The sequence below is a fragment of the Mesoplodon mirus genome (assembly GCF_964341445.2).
Source record: "Mesoplodon mirus genome assembly, chromosome: 5".
NCBI classification, from domain to species: Eukaryota; Metazoa; Chordata; class Mammalia; order Artiodactyla; family Ziphiidae; genus Mesoplodon; species Mesoplodon mirus.
This window is the reverse complement of record NC_138980.1, coordinates 15,782,628-15,802,486: the sequence shown is the minus strand read 5'-3', so window position 1 is coordinate 15,802,486 and position 19,859 is coordinate 15,782,628. Positions and strand designations below refer to the sequence as shown.

General features: G+C 50.3%; 1 protein-coding gene across 2 annotated transcripts in view; it reads left to right on the top strand.

Annotated features, from left to right (window-relative positions):
- The window catches only part of SH3PXD2B (SH3 and PX domains 2B), a 112,843-nt gene that overhangs the window by 77,149 nt on the left and 15,835 nt on the right, over positions 1-19,859 (top strand). For both annotated transcript variants that reach the window (XM_082623859.1, XM_082623858.1), the window contains exons 7-12: positions 2,994-3,128; positions 7,548-7,652; positions 12,831-12,948; positions 16,000-16,226; positions 18,639-18,688; positions 19,561-19,680. In XM_082623859.1, coding sequence (XP_082479985.1) covers positions 2,994-3,128; positions 7,548-7,652; positions 12,831-12,948; positions 16,000-16,226; positions 18,639-18,688; positions 19,561-19,680 — 755 coding nt within the window. The remainder of the gene's footprint in view (positions 1-2,993; positions 3,129-7,547; positions 7,653-12,830; positions 12,949-15,999; positions 16,227-18,638; positions 18,689-19,560; positions 19,681-19,859) is intronic.

The window sequence follows — 19,859 nt, the reverse complement described above, 5'->3', positions numbered from 1 at the left end:
TCACTAGGGAATGTGTCCCCAGCTCACAATGACCAGGACAAGTAGCCAGGAGCCTCCAGCAAGCCAGCGTCTGCCTTCACTCATTCACATAAGAGTACCTCTTAGAAGCACAGTGCCGGGGGGTTAAGGAGACAGTCAAGAGATCACTGTCGGGCTTCCCTGCTGGCGCAGTGGTTAAGAGTCCACCTGCCGATGCAGGGGACACGGGTTCGTGCCCCGGTCTGGGAAGATCCCACATGCCACGGAGCAGCTGGGCCCGTGAGCCATGGCTGCTGAGCCTGCACATCCAGAGCCTGTGCTCTGCAACGGGAGAGGCCACAACAGTGAGAGACCCACGTATCGCAAAAAAAAAAAAAAAAAAAAAAGAGATCACTGTCTAGAGGGACAGCAGAAAGGGGGCGGTAACCAACCTGCTTTGGGGCCACTGAAAGATGTAACCGCTGAAGTAGCCGGGCTGTCTTGGGCAGTCTGTCATGCTTGAGGCTGGATGCAGATCAGCTCTGTGGCCTGACCTGGGTGGGAGGTGACAGAGGAGGAGAAGGCTGGCAGTAGTGAAGATAACCCTGGGAGCTGCAAAGACATGAGACTTGGGGGGCGGTCATGGGGACCTGTGGGGTAGGAGAGCAAGATCTCAGACTACGCTTCCTTCCTACCATCTTTTCCTTCCTCACCTACTGCCACCAGGTGGACCTGGTTCAGATCTGGCCTTGTCACCAGGTAGCGGTGAGATCTAAGGCAAGTCACCTGATATGTCTGAGCCTCTGTTTCCTTGTCTATAAAATGGGGGTAGTAATACCCACCTTCCAGGGCAGTTGTGTCGAGGTAGTTTATGCACAGTGTGTAGCCTGTGATAGGCATTCATGTGGGGCTACTTCCCTCCCAGTCTACTTCTGAACCTTCATCCCACATCTTCCATCTCTTTTTTCTCCTCTCTTTCTCTCTTCTCATGCTTTCTCCACCCAGGGTACAAGGGGCAAGGTTGCCCTGGGGCCCTCCCATTTCCCTCCGTTACCCTCAGCCTGGGGGGGTGAATGGCCAGAACATAGCCACAGAGCCAAGAAGCGGTGACCCTTCACCCGGCTGCAACGCCCTGCTCTGATTTTCCGCATCAGAAGTGGAGAACGTGTGGTTCTAACAGAGGGCTTTTGTGCTGCTTCTAGATGCCAGAGGCTGGGGTGCAACGGTGTGCTGGTAAATACCTCACAAGCAGCTCTCTGATGGGAAGCCCTGCTTTGTGTCATTTGCCATTTTCCGTGGTGTAAATACTCCCACCATGGCCAATTTCAATAAGATACTACCCAACAGAGTTGGGAACAGATGCACAAAATCGGCTAATTATGGGTGTATTTGGACACAGAAATGTATAAATGGATATTTTCAGTGGTTTATGGAAACAATAGAAGGGAATCCTTTGAATCAGGACTTTCAGAAAACCAGGGCCCAGTGGCCACAAAAGCCAGACTGCCTTCCCGTCACATTCAGTCTGCCGCTCTAAAAGTGCTGCCCCCTCTCTCTGGAGTGTCTGAACTCAGATGTCCCTTTACATCATCCATATTCTGTGATATCTTTTCATTTACTTATCAGATATGTCCTAGTATTTAACCAGGGCCACACAGCACTACATCCTGTGGAAATGGCCTCCACATGGGCTCCTTTCCCCAACTGCCTCTGCCCTGGTCCAAAGCTACCATCATCTCTTGTCTGCAAACACCATGTCCTCCATCTGGTCTCCTGCTTTTTTTCTTGCCAGGCTGTAATCCAGTCTCCATGTGGCAGCCAGAACTGTCTTTTTAAAGATGTAAATCTTGTCATTCCCTTCTTTTTTTTTTTTTTTTTGCGGTACACGGGCCTCCCACTGCTGCGGCCTCTCCCGCCACGGAGCACAGGCTCCGGACGCGCAGGCCCAGCGGCCATGGCTCACGAGCCCAGCCGCTCCGCAGCATGCGGGATCCTCCCGGACTGGGGCACGAACCCGCGTCCCCTGCATCGGCAGGCGGACTCCCAACCACTGCGCCACCAGGGAAGCCCTGTCATTCCCTTCTTAAAGCCCTTCAGTGGCTTTCTACTTCAGGGTTTCAAAAAATCCGAACTTCTTGCCTTGGTGCAGCATGTCCTGCCTGCTCTGGCCCACGCCTGCCAGGGTGATCACAGGACTGCCCTCTGCTCACTCCTGGACTTCAGCCACCTCCTGCCAGTTCCTAGAAGGCTCCAGGCCCTTCCCCATCCCACAGTCTGCCTGCACCGCTCCGTCCCCATCCTCCTCATACCTCCTTGCCTCAGAGGTCTTTGCTTTATGTCACCTCCCTAGAGGGGTCTTGCTGACTGCTCCATTTAACGTAGCCTCCTTTTCCCACTCATTCTTTGTCTGGCATCCTGGTGGTTTCCAGCAATGCGTCAATCCAAAACTAGTATTATCCTGTATCCTTAGCGATCATATGTACTTGTGTACGTGTCTCTCTCCCCAACTAGACTGAGCTACTTGAGGCTAGGAGTCATGTCTGTTTCACTCACTTTAGTGTGCCCAGCATCTAATAGAGTGTTTGGAACATCACTGGTGACTTCGTGAATTAATAGACGAGTGATTTTGGATGGATGGATGGTAATGGATAGCTAGACAGATGGATATTTGGTTGGATGAATGATGAATGGATGTTTAGTTGGGTGGATGATGATGGCTGAATAATGGCAGATGGATATGAATGGGTGGATAGATATGAATGAATGAACCTTCCCACTATGGTATCAGCTTCTTCAGGGCAAGTACCACATCAACGCTGAATCCTTAGTGCCTAGCACAGTGCCTGCACAAAGACAGGCACTTGGTAAATTTTGGTGGTTGAGTGAGCAAATGAATGAAAGAGTAAATGGATGAGGTGACCCTGAGACAAGTCCTGTCACAGCTTTCTCTATTTGGAATGTCCTCCTGACCCACCCTACCCGCTGACTCCTGTTCCTTCACACATGGGTTGTGTGATGGCATTTTGTATCCCCAGGGGGCGACCTAACCTCGGTGGACCCTATGGTCCTGGAGCAGTATGTAGTGGTGGCAGACTACCAGAAGCAGGAAAGCTCGGAGATCAGCCTCAGCGTGGGGCAAGTGGTAGACATCATCGAGAAGAACGAGTCAGGTAGGAGACCTAGACCACCTCCCTTCCACCCTACACTGTCACCAAGCCTCTGGGACAGGAAACGCTTGGGAGTGCAAAAGCTGCAATGGCCAATCCAGGCTGGTCAGTTTCCACGGATCTGGTTGATGCCCTCCTAGAAAGCTGGCCTTGTTTGATCACAGTGCCTGAGTACTCCACTTGGTCACAGCTCACCACTCACAGCTCACAGCTCACAGCTCACAGCTCCCGTTGGGTCAGATGTTATCGACTTGTCCTGAGGTTCACATTTTATGAACATTCCTTCTGGTTTCAGAGTACTTGGAGACATGGAGTCCAGCACTCCACTGGAAATTTGCTCTGTTGATTTGCCTTTGGCTACCGTGGGAGTCCTCAAGAAGGTTCTGTCAGCTGTGGGCTCTGGTGGGATGGACACACTGCCTCAGCCCACCTGCCGTCACAGGGACCACTGGTCACATACAGGCAGACCTCAGAGATATTGTGGGTTTGGTTCCAGACCACTGCAATAAAGCGAGTCACATGAATTTTTTGGTTTCCCAGTGCAAAAAAAAGTTACATTTATACTATACTGTAGCCTATTCAATGTGCAGTAGTCTTATGTCAAAAAAACAATGTACATACCTTAATTTAAAAATACTTTATTGCTAAAAAATGCTAACCGTCATCTGAGCCTCCAGCAAGTCGTAATCTTTTTGCAATAGTAACATCACATATCACTGATCACAGATCAGCATAACAAATATAATAAGAATGAAAAAGTTTGAACTATCAGGAGAATTACCGAAATGTGACACAGAGACACGAAGTGAGCAAATGCTATAGGAAAAATGACACCAATAGACTGGCTTGATGCAGGGTTGCTGCAAACCTCCAATCTGTAAAAAACACATTATCCATGAAGTGCAGTAAAGCAAAGCACGGTAAAACGAGGTCTGCCTGTACACTGGCCGGGACAGAATGTGATGTGACTGAGACACTTAGCCTGGGTTTCGACCTGAACTCCGCATTTCACAGCCATCCAGGTCACTTCGCTGAGGAGGCTGCTTCAAGGATTAAACGAGACAGTACATAGACAGTGCCTAAGCCTGTGTGTGGCACATAGGTACTCAGAAATGTGTTGCCTTCCCTTTTGCCTTCTTTAGCCTCAATAGGGCATTGGTACCATTGAAGACAGAGAGCAAGGAGCAGGGGATGAGTGGATCCTCTCCAGGAAAAAGTGGCATTAAACCCCCACTGGCTTTGTTGTAGCTAAAATGTGACATTCACTAGCAATATTAGTGGGCCAATCTCTGTGATATCTCAGTGGCTAGTTAAGGTCCAACGAACAGGGAAAGACTGTTTCCGGCAGCCTCTGGAGCATGTTCCCATTCGTCAGGAGATGAACATTAGCCAACCAAAACTTCTTGATTACACAGTACAGCAGTTGTTATCCCTGCTTCACAGCTGAAGACACCAAGACTCCAAGTGACTCAGTCACTCGCCCCAGATCTTGTGACGGGTTGCCGAGCTGGAGTTCCTAACCAATTCCAGCTGGCCCCAAGACCATGTGACGTTCTAATTCCTAGAAATGAGTACAGGCAGTCTGTGGGTATGACTGGGATGCTGCGTGGGGATGGAAGAAGGGAGCACCCACCCACCCCCACCCCGCTTTGCTTTGCCAGCTTGAGCGACGTCAGGAAGAACATGTTGCTGGGAGAAGGGGAGGAGGTAGGATGGGGTGGGGGCCAAGCCTGGTGTGTCCAGAGGACAGCAGGGAAAAGGCATATGTCCAGATCTTCAAGTGGCCAACAAACTCAACATTTGTTTTCAATTACTTTTTACTTATCCAAGTAATATATGGATATGTTTTTCTTGAAACATTAATGATAAAGTTAAAATCTATTTTTTTCCACTAGCTTCAGGCCTAGTCCCCTTTCCAAACCCAGATTACCCTTCTGTCAGTTTGGGGTGAATGCTTCTTGCTAACTGTATACACACATGTGTATAAATATGTGTACAGGGAGAGGACTTCCCTGGTGATGCAGTGGTTAAGAATCCACCTGCCAATGCAGGGGACACGGGTTCGAGCCCTGGTCCGGGAAGAGCCCACATGCCGCGGAGCAACTAAGCCCTTGCGCCACAACTGCTGAGCCTGCGTGCTGCAACTACTGAAGCCGGCACACCTAGAGCCCGTGCTGTGCAACAAGAGAAGCCACCGCAATGAGAAGCCCACGCACTGCAACAAAGAGTAGACCCCACTCGTCACAACTAGAGAAAGCCCGTGCGCAGCAACGAAGACCCAGCATGTCCATAAATAAATAAATAAATTTATTTATTTATTTATTTTTAAAAAAACTCTATACAGGTATATATGTATGTACACAGTGTACACATTTGTACACATGTGTGTATACATATATGTGCACATGCGTACATATATATAACTGTACACACATACATACACATCATATTTCATGCATCTATATATAATTTTGTAGGTTTTTTAAGTCCAGTGGTGTATCATTCTATACATTTTGACCTGCAACATGCTTTTTCTTAAGTCAACATTTAGCTCTTATTCTTTTAACATCTGCATACTATTTGAAAATATGGCATACTATAAGCCATATCTTCCTTTAGTGTGAACAGTATATCTGTGTGCACATTGGTGAGTGTTTCTTTAGGTTAGATTCGCAGAAGACTGCTGGACCATAATATACACATACTTTAAATGTTAAGATACAGCCAAATGACCTGCTTCCAAACTGTGGCCATACCAATTTACTCTCCATCCAGCAATGCATGAGGCATTTGTGCCAGTAGTTAAGAGCTGAGGCTGTGAAGCCAGATGGCCTGGGTCGAATCCCAGCTCTGCCACTTTCTCTGTGACCCTGCCCCTCTCTGAGCTTGGCTTCTCCATCTGTAAAATGGGGCAGTAATAGAATGCGTCTCACAGGCTGCTGTGAGGGCTCAGCCAGTCAGTAGTAGATGTGAAACACTGAGACAGTCTGGCGCATCTTTGTTGTCATTGCTCTTGTGACACGTTCCTTAACCCTGCACAGATACCTACAAATAGGAGTCCTTCGGAAGGCATATATGGCATATTTCTGATTTCTGGTCTTCTGCAGGTTTAACTAACACACACACACACACACACAAGCCACCAAAACGTGTATTTTAAAAGGTGCATCCAGTCAAGTAAAGCAGAAGGTGGCTTCTACCTCAGGGAGCTCAAAAGCAAAGGCCTCCCTGTAAGACCAGGAAGCTAGTCCACAGTCTGCCCCTTCCTTCTCTTCTCCTTTGGGGTCTCCAGGGCCTGGAGGTTTGTGATCTTGGGGAGCAGATCCTACTTTTCCATTTATGCTGTGCAGAGTCAGCTGGGCCCTGTATTAACTTCCTGTGGCTGCTATAACGAATTACCACAAATTCAGTGACTTACACCAACACAAATTTATCATCATATGGTTCTAGAGGTTAGAAGCCCAAAAACGGGCCTCAGTGGGTGAAAAAAGAGGTACTGCTGGGGCTGTGTTCCCTTCTGCAGGCCTGGGTAGCATCTGCTGCTTTGCCTTTTCCATTCTCTAGAGGCCAGCCACATCCCTTGGCTCGTGACCCTTTCCTCCACCTTCAGAACCAGCAGTGTTGCCCCTCTCTGTACCTTTCTTCCTTAGCCACATCTCCCCCGACCCTTCTGCCTGCCTTGTCATTAAACTGGGCCCACCCAGATAAGCCAGGATAACCTCCTATTTAGGAGTTCAGCTGATTAGCAACCTTAATCCCATCTGTGACCTTAATTTGAACTCTTTGCCATGTGCATTGTTATTCTGCCTACCACAGGCTCCATGGGAGCCCTTTCTCTCAAATGGGAGGGCCTGAGTCTCAGTGAACAGCCTCTCAAACTGCTACATCTGCAGCCAGATTTACCTTGACATGAACAGATGCAAAATCAGTGTCTCAGATAAGTTTTTAGGGCAGTGGTTTCAGTATCAGAGAGCCCTGGGTGCAAGTCGCAGCTTGGCCGTAAGCCGTGTGAACTTGTAGGAGTCTTGCCTCTTGGAGCCTCAGTTTCCTCATCTGTGCAGTAGGGGTGATAATGTGAAGATGATATAAGATAATGCAAGTAAAATGATTAGTGCCTTGCACACCTTAGCGAAGGGAGCTACGTTCTTTATTCTCATCCTTTAGGACAACCTTTCTCCTCACCCCCATCCCCAACTCCCCTCCACAGCCCCGTCCCAGGCTCAAGAGCAGGTTTCCTGTTAGCCTGTCTCTAGCAGTTAGCAGTCAGCTAACATGGGTAGTTGTGTTCTACTAATAAAATGGTAACTTTTGAGCCTTACGCTGCGCGTTGGCTCCTGTAGCGGCTGAATCTAATATTATATTCTGACGCCCGGCCCTCACACCTGACCCAACTAATAACAGTCTGCACTCTCATTTTCCCAGGTTGGTGGTTCGTCAGCACCGCTGAAGAGCAAGGCTGGGTCCCTGCAACCTGCCTCGAAGGACAGGATGGTGTGCAGGATGAGTTTTCCCTACAGCCTGAAGAAGGTAGGAAGCAGCCAGGGCCTCAGGCTCACTGGGGAGACCGTGAGGGCCGGTGGCACCCAATCCCTTCCCTTCAGCCTCTGCCTCCCAGCCTCAGTGGCTCACAAGCTCAGGCCCTAGAGCCTGTGGACATGAAGCCAGGCCCTGTGGTTGGGTCAGAGCAAGCCCACCCTTTCTTAGGGGCCTTGGGGAGCCAACCCTGGTGAGCCTGGCTGGAGCTGGGGCCCTGATACCTCCATGGGACCTCAGTGGGGCCCAGCCAGATCACTGTCAACACCTCACTCTTCCTCCCTTGAACTATCCTGGTGGCCAAGGTGCTGGGGCTGCTCCAAGCTCATGTACAAGACATCTGAAGCCATCCGTAAAGATCTCTGCTTTGTCTGCTTTCTGTGTTGGTTTAACGGCCCTGACTGGGAGTCAGGATCAGAGCTGACCCTCTCCACTCACCCACACACACTTCTGTTTCCCAGAGAACTTTCCCTACAGGTATCCTAAAGAATGGTTCCCGCTGTGTCAGAAATCTTAAGGCCCAGCCAACTCCCCTTTCCCCCCAGGAGCATTCCTAAATCTAGAGTATGAGTTCGCTTTAGCTAATAAACAGGAGGGTTTTGGAGTCAGACCTGAATTTGACTGTCACCACCGAATTTGAATTTGTACCACTTACTGGCTGAGTGGTCTTGGGCCAGCAACTTAACCTTTCTGTGCTTCAGCCACCTCCTCTAAAAATGGAAACGATGGTATCTATGTCATGGGATTTTTTTTTAATTAAATGAGATCCCACATGCAAAGCATTTGGCAAAGAACCTAAAACAATGACTAACTGGGAACAGTTATTATCATAGAGCTATGCCTTACCTAAGGTTGAATATTTGGGGCTTTTAGTTGACTGTTTAGAAAACACAAGGCCACTTGAGTATGTATTTCACAGAAAAGAGGGTAAGGAGAAGGGATATTTCTATGCTCAAAGGTTAGCAAAAAAGAAAAAAAAATGCATATGTGGTTTGCATTTAGTTTTATTGCAGCCAGCACCCACAGAGTAAAATGCCTTGTTTTGCTCTGCGTTTGTGGGGCCCACCAGGCTCTGGGGGCGGCGCTCATGAGGAGAAAGTGCAAAAATCAACTCAGATTAAGGGGTAGTCATGTGCTGCCTGGAAACTATAGCTCCCTTAGACAGTTAATGATTCCTGCCACGGGGCATGTCTCTGTAAGGGACTGACGATTGTCCCCATTTTACAGATGAGAAAAGCTCAGAAAGTAGAGACACTTGCCCGGGGTCACACAGCTAGAAGATGGGAGGGAGACCACATTTTCCTAAGGGTTTGTACATTTCTTCCCCCTGCCATGAGGGCTTCTGTTAGTGCCTCTTTATAATCATGCTGGGAATAGCATTGTGTCTATTGGGTGGCTCTTCACTCAAGTTCAAGGTTAGTACTCAGGAATTTGGCCCTTCTGAGACACCTGGGGCGTGGCATAGACGCAGAACTAATTGCTCCTAAGTGGGAGCACGTGCTTGGTGCCGCCTTTGCCTCAAGACACTGGAACTGCTTTCTTCTTACCTCTGCCTTCTGACCTTCGCCTCCACATGCTGCCCATCCAGTCTCATGGAGATACTGGTCTCTGCCCCAGCCCACGGGCCGCCGCCGGACTCTGGGGGACCTGTATGCCATCAGCTGGCGTCAAGGTGCCTACCTCAGAGTTTTCCTCCCCGCTCGGTATTCGGAACTGGGTCCCTGCATCTGCATGCTCTGGGACTGCCCTTGCCTGTTGCATGTGAGAAACGGTGATCTGGTCTGTACCGTGTGTGTTGGCATGTAGGTCTGGGAGGAGGGAGCTTAGGGTGTTTGTCAGCCTGGGGCCCTAAAGTTTCCCAGGGTAAAAAAATGATACCTGGGGGCCCCTGTAATGCTGAGCCAGTGACCTGTTCACTTCATCAGGTGCATTTGAGTGCCCAGGGAAAAGAAACCGACGTCAAACCAGCTTTAGCAAAAGGGAAGTGTATTGACTCATGTCATTGAAAACCCTAGGGTAGGGTCAGCTTCTAGCATGGCTGGATCCAGGAGCTTGAAAATGTCTGACAACTGAAGAAAAATGCCCAACCTAGAAGTTGTGAGTTAAGTTTTATACAGGCACCTTACTGAGGACTCTAGCCTGGGAGACAGCCTCTCAGATAGCTCTGAGGAACTGCTCCAAAGAGGTAAGGGAGGAACCAGGATACATAGGAGTTTTTGGCTGGAAAAGCAAAACAAAACGAAACATGTAGTCTAACATCAAAAGATTACTGCTAATCCCAAAAAACAGATATCTTTTTTTTTTAAATAAATGTATTTATTTTATTTGTTTTTATTTTTGGCTGCGTTGGGCCTTTGTTGCTACGCACGGGCTTTCTCTAGTTGCAGTGAGTGGGGGCTACTGTTCGTTGCAGTGCGTGGGCTTCTCATTGCACTGGCTTCTCTTTGTTGCAGAGCACAGGCTCTAGGCACGCGGGCTTCAGTAGTTGTGGCTCACGGGCTCTAGAGCACAGGCTCAGTAGCTGTGGCGCACGGGCTTAGTTGCTCCGTGGCATGTGGGATCTTCCTGGACCAGGGCTTGAACCCGTGTCCCCTGCGTTGGCAGGCGGATTCTTAACCACTGCACCACCAGGGAAGCCCCAGATATCTTAAGTTAATGATTTTAGTGCTTTTCTATGAACGGAAAGATGCAAGAATCTGGTCTCATTGAAATTATTCCTTAGATGTGCATCTGAACTATCGAAGGCCAGAATCCAGAGCACAGAATGCTTCCTGTTTTTATCCATCCCAAATTCCCCTCAGGGTGCACTGTTAGGGGTGACTGCCATGGCTCATGGCTTGATGGCAGGCAACATTCCCTTTCTACCTGTCCTTGGCACCTGAGGCTTATTCTCGCCACCTTCAGCTCCCACTCTCCACCTTGCTGGAACCATTGTCTCATGGTGACAGTCGTTCCAGGCACCCTTCAGGGGCACCCACCAAAGAACATGCTTCTCCTTCAACACGATCAGTTGGTTCCAACTGACCCAATTGGGTCATGTGCCATCCCTGAACTAATCACGGTGGCCAGTCACTTTGGCCAGGCCAGCGTTATGCACCCTCCCCATCCCTCTGGGTGGTGGCGAGGTCAGCCTCACCCAAACATGTAGCTGGAGGCTGGCAGTGCCACCAGAGGAAGGGCAGATGGATGGTAAGCAGGCAGTGTTACCCACCACGCAGTCTACAAGCTCTCCCACTTCCCTTTGTTAGGGAACCCTGAGCATCCTACCAGAGACCAGAGAGGGTCTCTGGTTGCTAGAGAATCCCCAGTAGTCCAGGGCCTGTAGTACTGACAGTACTTAGTCCGGGACCCAGGCAGTGTCCCTTCTCACCTGGCCAGACAAAACTTCTGTGCATCCATGGGGTTGAGTTGCCCCCAGCACCCTTCACAGCACCCACACCCCAGCCTGCATCTGTGAGTGAGGAGAACAGATGACTGCGCTGTATACAGGATGTGTGCAGCTTGAGTCAGCTCAGCCCCCACAGAGCAGGTCAGGGGGCTAGATCAATAAATAAATAAACGCCCTGTGTGTTTTCCGCCTCCCTCTGCACCAGCTGGGAAGGCCACAGACAGCCTGTGGTGTTTTCCCAGTGAGAGAGAGAGGGAGGCAGCCCGGACACACTAACCATCAACGTCAGCCCACAGCTGGCTCAGTCCCTCCCTGCGGGCTGCAATGTAACCAAAACAGGAAAGCCCGCTCCTAGCCTCACTGGCTCCCCTGGGACACTCATCTGTTATCTGTCTCAGCAGTCACTGCTGACAGTGTTGGGGATGGGAGCTATGCTCTTGCTCTCTGGAGGGCCCTGCCTGAGGGTGACAATGAACAACCCTGCCAGCGGGGCCCTGCAGGCGGTCGGGGGTACGGTCCTGCTGTGGGAAGGACACAGCCCGAGGCAGCTCTCTTGGCTTTGGGGGTAGGAGCAGGGAACCACTGAGAGTGGGATGGAAGGCACCCCAGTGGTGTTAATGAAAACAGAAGCAGGCAATCATTTCATGATATATATCTCAAATCATTAACTTGTACACCCATAAGTCGATTATATCTCAATTAAAAAAATAAATTTTTAAAAATAAAATTGAAGCTTCAGGCGTGGTTGGATCCAGGGGCTTGAAAACAATGAAAAATGGAGATCAGCTACCAGCTAGGTAATGAGCATTGCTAGCTGTCTCCTCCCTGGTAGTGATTCCACCCCAAACCATATGTTGCCAGATAGCTTGTCCCTGACCCTCCACCACTAAGAACTGCAGAGGAGCCACAGAGGGTTGTTTTTTGTTTTTTTTTTTTTTTTTGCGGTACGCGGGCCTCTCACCGCTGTGGCCTCTCCCATTGCGGAGCACAGGCTCTGGACGCACAGGCTCAGCAGCCATGGCTCACGGGCCCAGCTGCTCCGCAGCATGTGGGATCCTCCCAGACCGGGGCACGAACCCGTGTCCCCTGCATCGGCAGGCGGACTCTCAACCACTGCGCCACCAGGGAAGCCCCCACAGAGGGTTTAACATCCACCCCACCCCTGCTGCAGCATGAGCAAGGTGACTCCCACCAGGCCTTCGGGACTTGTTCATTTACTAAACATTGACTATTTTACTAAATAGTTCCTAAATATTCCCAGTACCGTGCCCAGTGCTAGAGATAGAGGAATGAACAAGACAGACTCAAACCCCTGCTTTCCTGGAGCTCTTACTCTAGCGGGGGAAACAGACATGGAACATAATATAAGTAAATTATCTGGTATGTTAGAAGGTAATTCCTGGTAAGGGGGGAAAATAAACCCGGGTAAGGGGGATGAGGGTGCCATGGGTCTGGGTATTACATAAGGCAAGGTCAAGGAAGGTGACCTTGAGGCACAGATTTGAGCAAGGTGAGCGCAAATGTATGATGCTGAGGGATTTCAGAGGAACTGACCTGCCGTTTGTCCTGTGTCCTGTTGCTGCTTGCACAGGGTCATCCAGGGCTAAGTGAGGGTCACTTATTGGGGGCCAGGGGTGGGGTGGTGGGAACAGAGATGGTGCACAGAAGTCTTTGGAGGAAATCCCTCCTTACGAGGGCATCTCTCAGATCACAGCCTTGGCCATCAACATCCCGGGGCTTATATAGTGCCCTTGACTTACCCCAACATCTGTTTGTCCCCACAGAGGAGAAGTACACAGTCATCTACCCATACACAGCTCGTGACCAAGATGAAATGAACCTGGAGAGAGGAGCTGTGGTGGAGGTCATCCAGAAAAACCTGGAAGGCTGGTGGAAGATCAGGTACCCTCTGCAGCTGGGTGGGTTTCAGGTCATATAGGCTCCAGCTGCACAGATATCTGTAAGCAGTTGCAGAGGAGGTGAGGTTTCAGCCTGAGCTATAAAAGGATGCTTCTCCTCTGTGCTGTTTGGCTTCCTTTCCTACCCATATCCTTCTCTAAAAATCCATTATAAGCAAAACCGTCTCTAAACACACTGAACCACCGAAAGCAGTAACCCAATTGAGCAAGACTGGTCTCCACCTCCAGATGTCTCGTAATGAGTAAGTGGAGGCTGAAGCTGCCCTGTGTGAGCGATTTCCCACTCCAGCCCCGCTCTGAGAGCAACAGGATGCTAAACACCACATGGACAGTAGCCCATCCTAAAGCTGATCATTTGCCGTCATGTCTCAGAGTCCAGTGGAGACCGGCTTGCCAAACACTTTGTCACAGCTCTTTCACCTATGTGATGGAATTGAAAGCTCATAGGCAAAGGTGGCCAACTCATCTTGCTCTGCTTGGGACTTTCCCAGTTTTAGTAATGATTTTTAGTAATGAAAGTCCGGGGAACTCCCTCTTTGGTTACCCGGGCGGGCAGGGTGCAACCTCAGGAAATTAGGGCAAGAGAAGAAGCTTGAGGTCCCTGCCACCTGGTGTCTGTGCCGTGATGTGAGGCCGGACAAGAGGCAGGAGGACATTGGGACCACTCACATGGGGCTGAGTGTGTGACCCTTCATTCATTCAGCAAACCTACACCAAAATCTATTTTGGGCCAAGCTCTCTACTGAAAGCTAGTGAGTCAACAGTGAGAAAGAGACGGTAGCTCAGACCCACAGGCATAGGAGACAGACTCAGACACAAGTACAGGGCAGGGAGGCGAGGGGGGTGTAGGAGGGCTGCACAGGGGACTTTGGAGCACAGAAGAGGGCTCCTCAGCCCGGGAGTCAGGAAGACTTCCTCAGAACTGAGGTTTGAAGCCGGAGGAATGACAACGATAACTCACGTATCTGGATTATATGTGTTACCTTGCTGTATAACAAATTATCCCAAAACTTAGTGACTCTGGAATTCAGGTGGCTCGACTGGGCTCAGGGTCCCTCATGAGGTTGCAGTGGATGTTGCCACGGTCATCAGAAGGTTTGACTGAAGCTAGAAAGTGACCGAGCCAGGTTTTGAACCCATACCTTTCTGACCCCAAAGCCCACTCAGCATTGCATGTGTTGCCTCTCTGCTTATGGCTTTGTGCCCCCAAGTGATGAACTATCTCATAGTGATGCCCGGATTGTGTGTAGTCTGACGTTTTCCAATTAGCACAAGATTTAGTCCGTCTCAGAGGATATTTTAAGATTGATAGACACCAAACTGCAGATTTCTGCCTCCTTTTAAGTTTGCTTCTAGTTACAAAGGACTTTTTTTTTTTTTTAATTGAAACGCAGTGCTATTTAGTTCTTAAGGTGATTCTTGACAAGAGATGTGACCCTGCCATATATCATCTCCAGGCTGTTAGATGTCGTCCCCAAAGGTGTGGGCACCTGTTTTGTGGTTCAGACCAGTGGGGTGCTGGCAACTTTAACAGCCAGCTCTCCAGGGGAAAATGCTCTTGAGTTGAGGTGTTTGCCAATTTCCGTGGTGTAAATACGCCCACCGTGGCAGATTTTAAGCTTCCAGTTGGGAAGAGAGATGAACAGCTGGCTGTCACAAGTGGTGTGAGCTGACTCCAGCACACCTCTGGTCCCAATCAACCCCTCTGGTCATGCTATTCAACCGAGTTCCATAGTGCAGAGAATTAAATGATTGTTACATTCATTCAATTCCCTTTGGAATTCAGTGAGCTGGTCTGTCAGGGTCTCAGTCACTCCGAAGCTCAGTGACCTGTGGTAACCCTGGAACCAACCCCCGACCTGCTTCGTTCTCATCTCAACGCGTGTTTAATCTACTCGTTAAGCAGTATGACTGGAGGCCTGCCTGTGCCAGGCTTTGTGCCGGGAGCTGGGGCTTCTGGGAAGAGGCAGCAAAGCAGCACAGACTCTGGTGCCAGCTTTCTAGGTCTGAATCCGTTTCTGCCAACCCCCAGGTTGGATGGATGAACTATAGCAATAGCTGTAAAGTGCTTGGAACAGGAATGACATGGAGTAGGTGCTCACTCAGTGTCACTTATCCTTATCATCATTGTCCCAGCAGTGATGACTGTACAGGGACAATGGCTGTAGCAGAACTTTGTGGCTGCTCACCCTTGCCAGGTCCACTGGCAATTTGTCCACTTGTCCCCTTTTTTCTTCACTCAGCTCACAGGGAGCGAGGGCCCTCACACACAGAGATGAATCATCCATGATCTTCGCCCCCAGGAGCTCGAGTTCTAAGTGGGGCGACAGGACCATCACAGTCAAGTGTCACTGTGTGTTATAGGTGCTGGGATTGTGGGGTGTGCAGGAGACAGTGGGGGCACCGTGGAGGGAGGTTCGGGAGAGGCTTGAGACGGGGCGTGGTATTAAGCAGAGCTGGGAAAGAAGAGCACAACAGAGAATGGGACTGGGCTTCCCTGGTGGCGCAGTGGTTGAGAGTCCGCCTGCCGATGCAGGGGACACGGGTTCGTGCCCCGGTCCGGGAAGATCCCACGTGCCACGGAGCAGCCAGGCCCGTGCTGCTGGCTGCTGGGCCTGCACGTCCGGAGCCTGTGCTCCGCAACGGGAGAGGCCACAACAGTGAGAGGCCCGCGTACCGCAAAAAAAAAAGAGAGAGAGAATGGGCTTTCCAGGCAGAGGGTCTCTAAGAGCAGGGGCAGGGGGGTGAGAGATGGTGGAACTTCTGGGCGCAAGCTGTGTGGGGTGGGCGGGACATGGGGGTTGCCGTGAGAGCCAAGGCTGGGGAGGTAAGGAGAGGCCAGATTGGGGAGGCCCAGGTGAGGGCTTAGGCTTCATCAGGAGGCAGCAAGCGGTGACCAGCCTCTGGCCCCGGGCAGGTCGTGGTCCACCGTTCCTGCCGTCTGGGACCCGAAGTGGGACTCACAGTAGGAGCGCAGCTTCTCCCCATGGGCCTGGCAGAGCAGCCTGACGGGCATCCTTCCCCCTCCTCCCAGGTACCAAGGCAAAGAGGGCTGGGCCCCAGCCTCCTACCTAAAGAAGAGCAGCGGGGAGCCTGTACCCCCAAAGTTGGGCCCAGGCTCACCTGCCCACGCGGGCGTCCTCGAGCTGGACGGCATCTCCCGGCAGCAGAACTCCGTGGGCCGGGAGAAGGAGCTGCTCAACAACCAGAGGGATGGCCGGTTTGAAGGCCGCCCGGCGCCCGACAGTGACGTCAAGCAGAGTAAGTGACACCCACCCGAGCTCCCGGCAGCTGGGCACCTACTACGTGCCAGGCTCTGTACCCAGAGGTCCTCACATGTTGTCCCTCATCCTCACAGCAGCCCTGCTGCCCGCCATCCTGTAGGTAAGAAAACAGGCTCACAAACCCCAGGTCACTCGTTCCAGATCATTCAGCCAGCAAGTTGCAGAACCTGAGTGGAGAGACGTGGCTTTCCTACTCAAACCATGTTTCTTCCACCGTCTCATATCACCAGAGCTCCTGTTTCTCAAGCCCCTACTAGGTGCCAGGAATCTTATAATCAGTCTCACTGACTCCTTGTAACAACCTTTGAAGGACCTATTCCTTTTATTTTACAGGTTAGGAAACAGAGATGAAGGGGTTTGTCCAAGGCCACCCAGCTAGTGCACAGTGGAGCCAGGACTTGAACCCAGGTCCCTCTGACTCAAGTGCCAGTGGTCTCTCTGCAGGGCCTCATTTCTGAGCCAGGGGAAGAAAAAGTGGACCCTGTGTTGGGTTTATTCCGAAGATAGTTCTTTACTCATCCTGCTTTTCAAAGCTTCCTTGTATCTATTTTACCATTTAATGTTCCCAGCACACCTGAGAGTAGGTTCATTATTGTTGTCTGCTGCATACCCAGGATGCCAGCCTCAAGCATGTGACCCTGTACAGGGCAGAAGCAGTCTGTCTGTTGGGAAAGGACTAAAAACTAGCCACAAGGATGCAGTCACTTGCCCCTCGCTGGGCTTCTCCAGCTGTTTAAAGTGACTCTTATGGTCAGTGAACTTCTTGAGTCTCTCAGTTGTTCTCAGCACTCTGAGAAAACACTGACATGCCATGGCAGGAACCTATCATGGCCAAGAGCATAGGAGGATTCCTGTTAACACTAGAGGAGCGAGTGAAAATCTGAAAGCCCGTGTCTCTGTTAGGATATATAGGTTCAGATGCTCAAGCAAAGACTCCCCACTGCTATCACACACATACACCCAATAATGATGGCTCAAGTAATTTAGATGCTTATTTCTTTCTCACCGAGCAGTCAGGTATATGTCCAGAGCTGCTGTGGCAACTCTGTCCAGTCACGAGTCTTGTTATGCTGTATCTATCTTGTGTTGCCCTCATCCTCCTGGTCCAGGAGGGCTCACCACCAGTCCAGCCAAGGAAAATGAGGCAGGGAGAAGTGGAAGACTGGACTCAGAAGCTACAGACTTGTTACTCTCTCACATCCCATCGGCCAGAACTTAGTCACATGGCTGTACCTAGCTGCAAGGGAGTCTGGGAAATGTAGTCTTTATGTAGGCAGTCAAGTGTCTGGCTAAAACTCTGTTGTGACTTTTTTCTAATAGAAGACAGGAAAAATGGGTATTTAAGAGTTTAGGGCTTCCCTGGTGGCGCAGTGGTTAGGAATCCGCCTGCCAATGCAGGGGACACGGGTTCGAGCCCTGGCCTGGGAGGATCCCACATGCCGTGGAGCAACTCAGCCCATGTGCCACAGCTACTGAGGCTGTGCTCTAGAGCCCGTGAGCCACAACTACTGAGCCTGTGTGCCACAACTACTGAAGCCCGCACACCTGGAGCCCATGCTCCGCAACAAGAGAGGCCACCGCAATGAGAAGCCCATGCACCGCAGCGAGGAGTAGCCCCCCACTCGCCACAACCAGAGAAGAGCCACGCACAGTAACGAAGACCCAACACAGCCAAAAATAAATAATTAATTAAAAAAAAAAAAGTTTAACAGTCTCCTCTACACGCCAACTACCAAACTACACCTCTGTGTAGACCCACGCTAAACCAGCTCTGACAGCATGTGGGGTGCCTTCCTCAGTGTTCTGCCCTTAGCCGGGAGCCTTGGACCACTGCAGAGCCATCCTCTTCTTGACCCTTAGACCCAGAGCAGGGGCAGCCCAACTCCAGAGTAAAAACCCCTGAAGTCCTCAGTCCAAGTTTGTTTGGCTCTGTTTATGCATTGTTTAATTTGGGTTTGTTCCAGAGCACAAAGCCAGGGGCTGTACCATTAATGCATGCTTGCCACATGCCAAGAGCCTCACCTGTATTGTTGACTTTCATCTCCACCACTGCTTCCAGGAGGCAGGCATTATCACCCCCTCTCCAGAAGAGGACCATGCGGCTCAAAGTCACATGACTTGTAGCCTCCCACCTCTGCGTTACTCTGAAGCCTGCACTTGTTGCCTTTGCTGGAAAGCTTTCCATCACTCCAGGACTGGGCACCATCCCCTTGTTGATGGAGAGTCCTGAACCCAGTCTGAGTGTCCCCTTTCTAGTTGGGCTCTCCCACAGGAAGCATCGCAGTCGCTCGCTGATGCCTGTGCTGAATGTGATGCCTAATCTCCTGCAGGAGAGAATAGATCTCTCGTGGTGTCCACCTCAGGAATTTCATCTGTCATCTCTTTATAGGATCACCCAAGATGAGACAGAGACCCCCTCCTCGCCGGGATATGACCATAGTAAGTGGACCCTTGCAACTGGGGAGCCAGACCCTGACCTGAGACTAGACCCCTGACACTCACCTCGCCTTCTCCAAGGATGCAGTCTTTCCTGCCCACCCAGCAGCCTTGTGAAGCTAATCCCACTGACAGGTGGAAAGACTGAGGTCCAGAGAGATCAAACATTTCGCCCATGGCTTTGTGACAATTAGGTCTCAGGATGTACTTTCTGCTTCCTGAGCCCACTCGGCTTTATCTTAGATAAGTCTTCTTGAATAGTGTAACTTGAAACCAAAATAGGATAAGGCACACGTTTCGCTTGTGGTGCCATTCTGGTATTTTACTTTCATACTCCATTTTTAACTCTGTAAACAATACTTTGAAAATGGGCTTTCTTTTTTTAATGTCTGCCATTTATTGAGCACCTTTTGGGTGCCAGGCAGTATGTCGGAGTTTCACCACGTGAACTCATTGAATGCTCTCCGTGACCCCACCAGGTAGATCCTGTTATTACCCACATTCTACAGGAGATAAAACTGAGGCCTCCAGGAGGGGAAGGGATTTGCCCAAAGTCACACCAATGGGTCTGACTCGCAAACCTGTGTTCATTTCACAACCCTTGTTGCCTCTTAAGTTCAGAGAATATTGTCTTGCCTCAAATTTTCATGATTATAGGCAAATGTCCCATGTTTTTTCTCATTGCCCTAAAGCTGAAAGGCCAGTGACCTATCTAGAAGACGATGATCTGAGTGGTCCCCTTTGTTTTGTCCTAGAATCCAAATGGGTCCGCCAGCGCCCCCTTGAGGGTGATTGCCCCAATCCCTTAGCGCCTCCCATTCAGCACCATGGGAATGGACTTATAGTAGATTTAACACTGTGTTTAATTGTACCAGCCTCGAGGTCTGCCCAAGCCTCCCATCCCACCCCAAGTGGAGGAAGAATATTACACCATTGCTGAATTCCAGACCACCATCCCTGACGGCATCAGCTTCCAGGCGGGCCTGAAGGTCGAGGTGAGTGGACGTGGTCTCACCTTGTCTACCTGTGATTCTCTTTGTTTTTAATTTATTTTTTTGAAGTATAGGTGATTTACAGTGTTGTGTTAATTTCTGCTGTACAGCAAAGTGATTCAGTTATACATACATACGCATTCTTTTTCATATTCTTTTCCATCATGGTTTATCCCAGGATA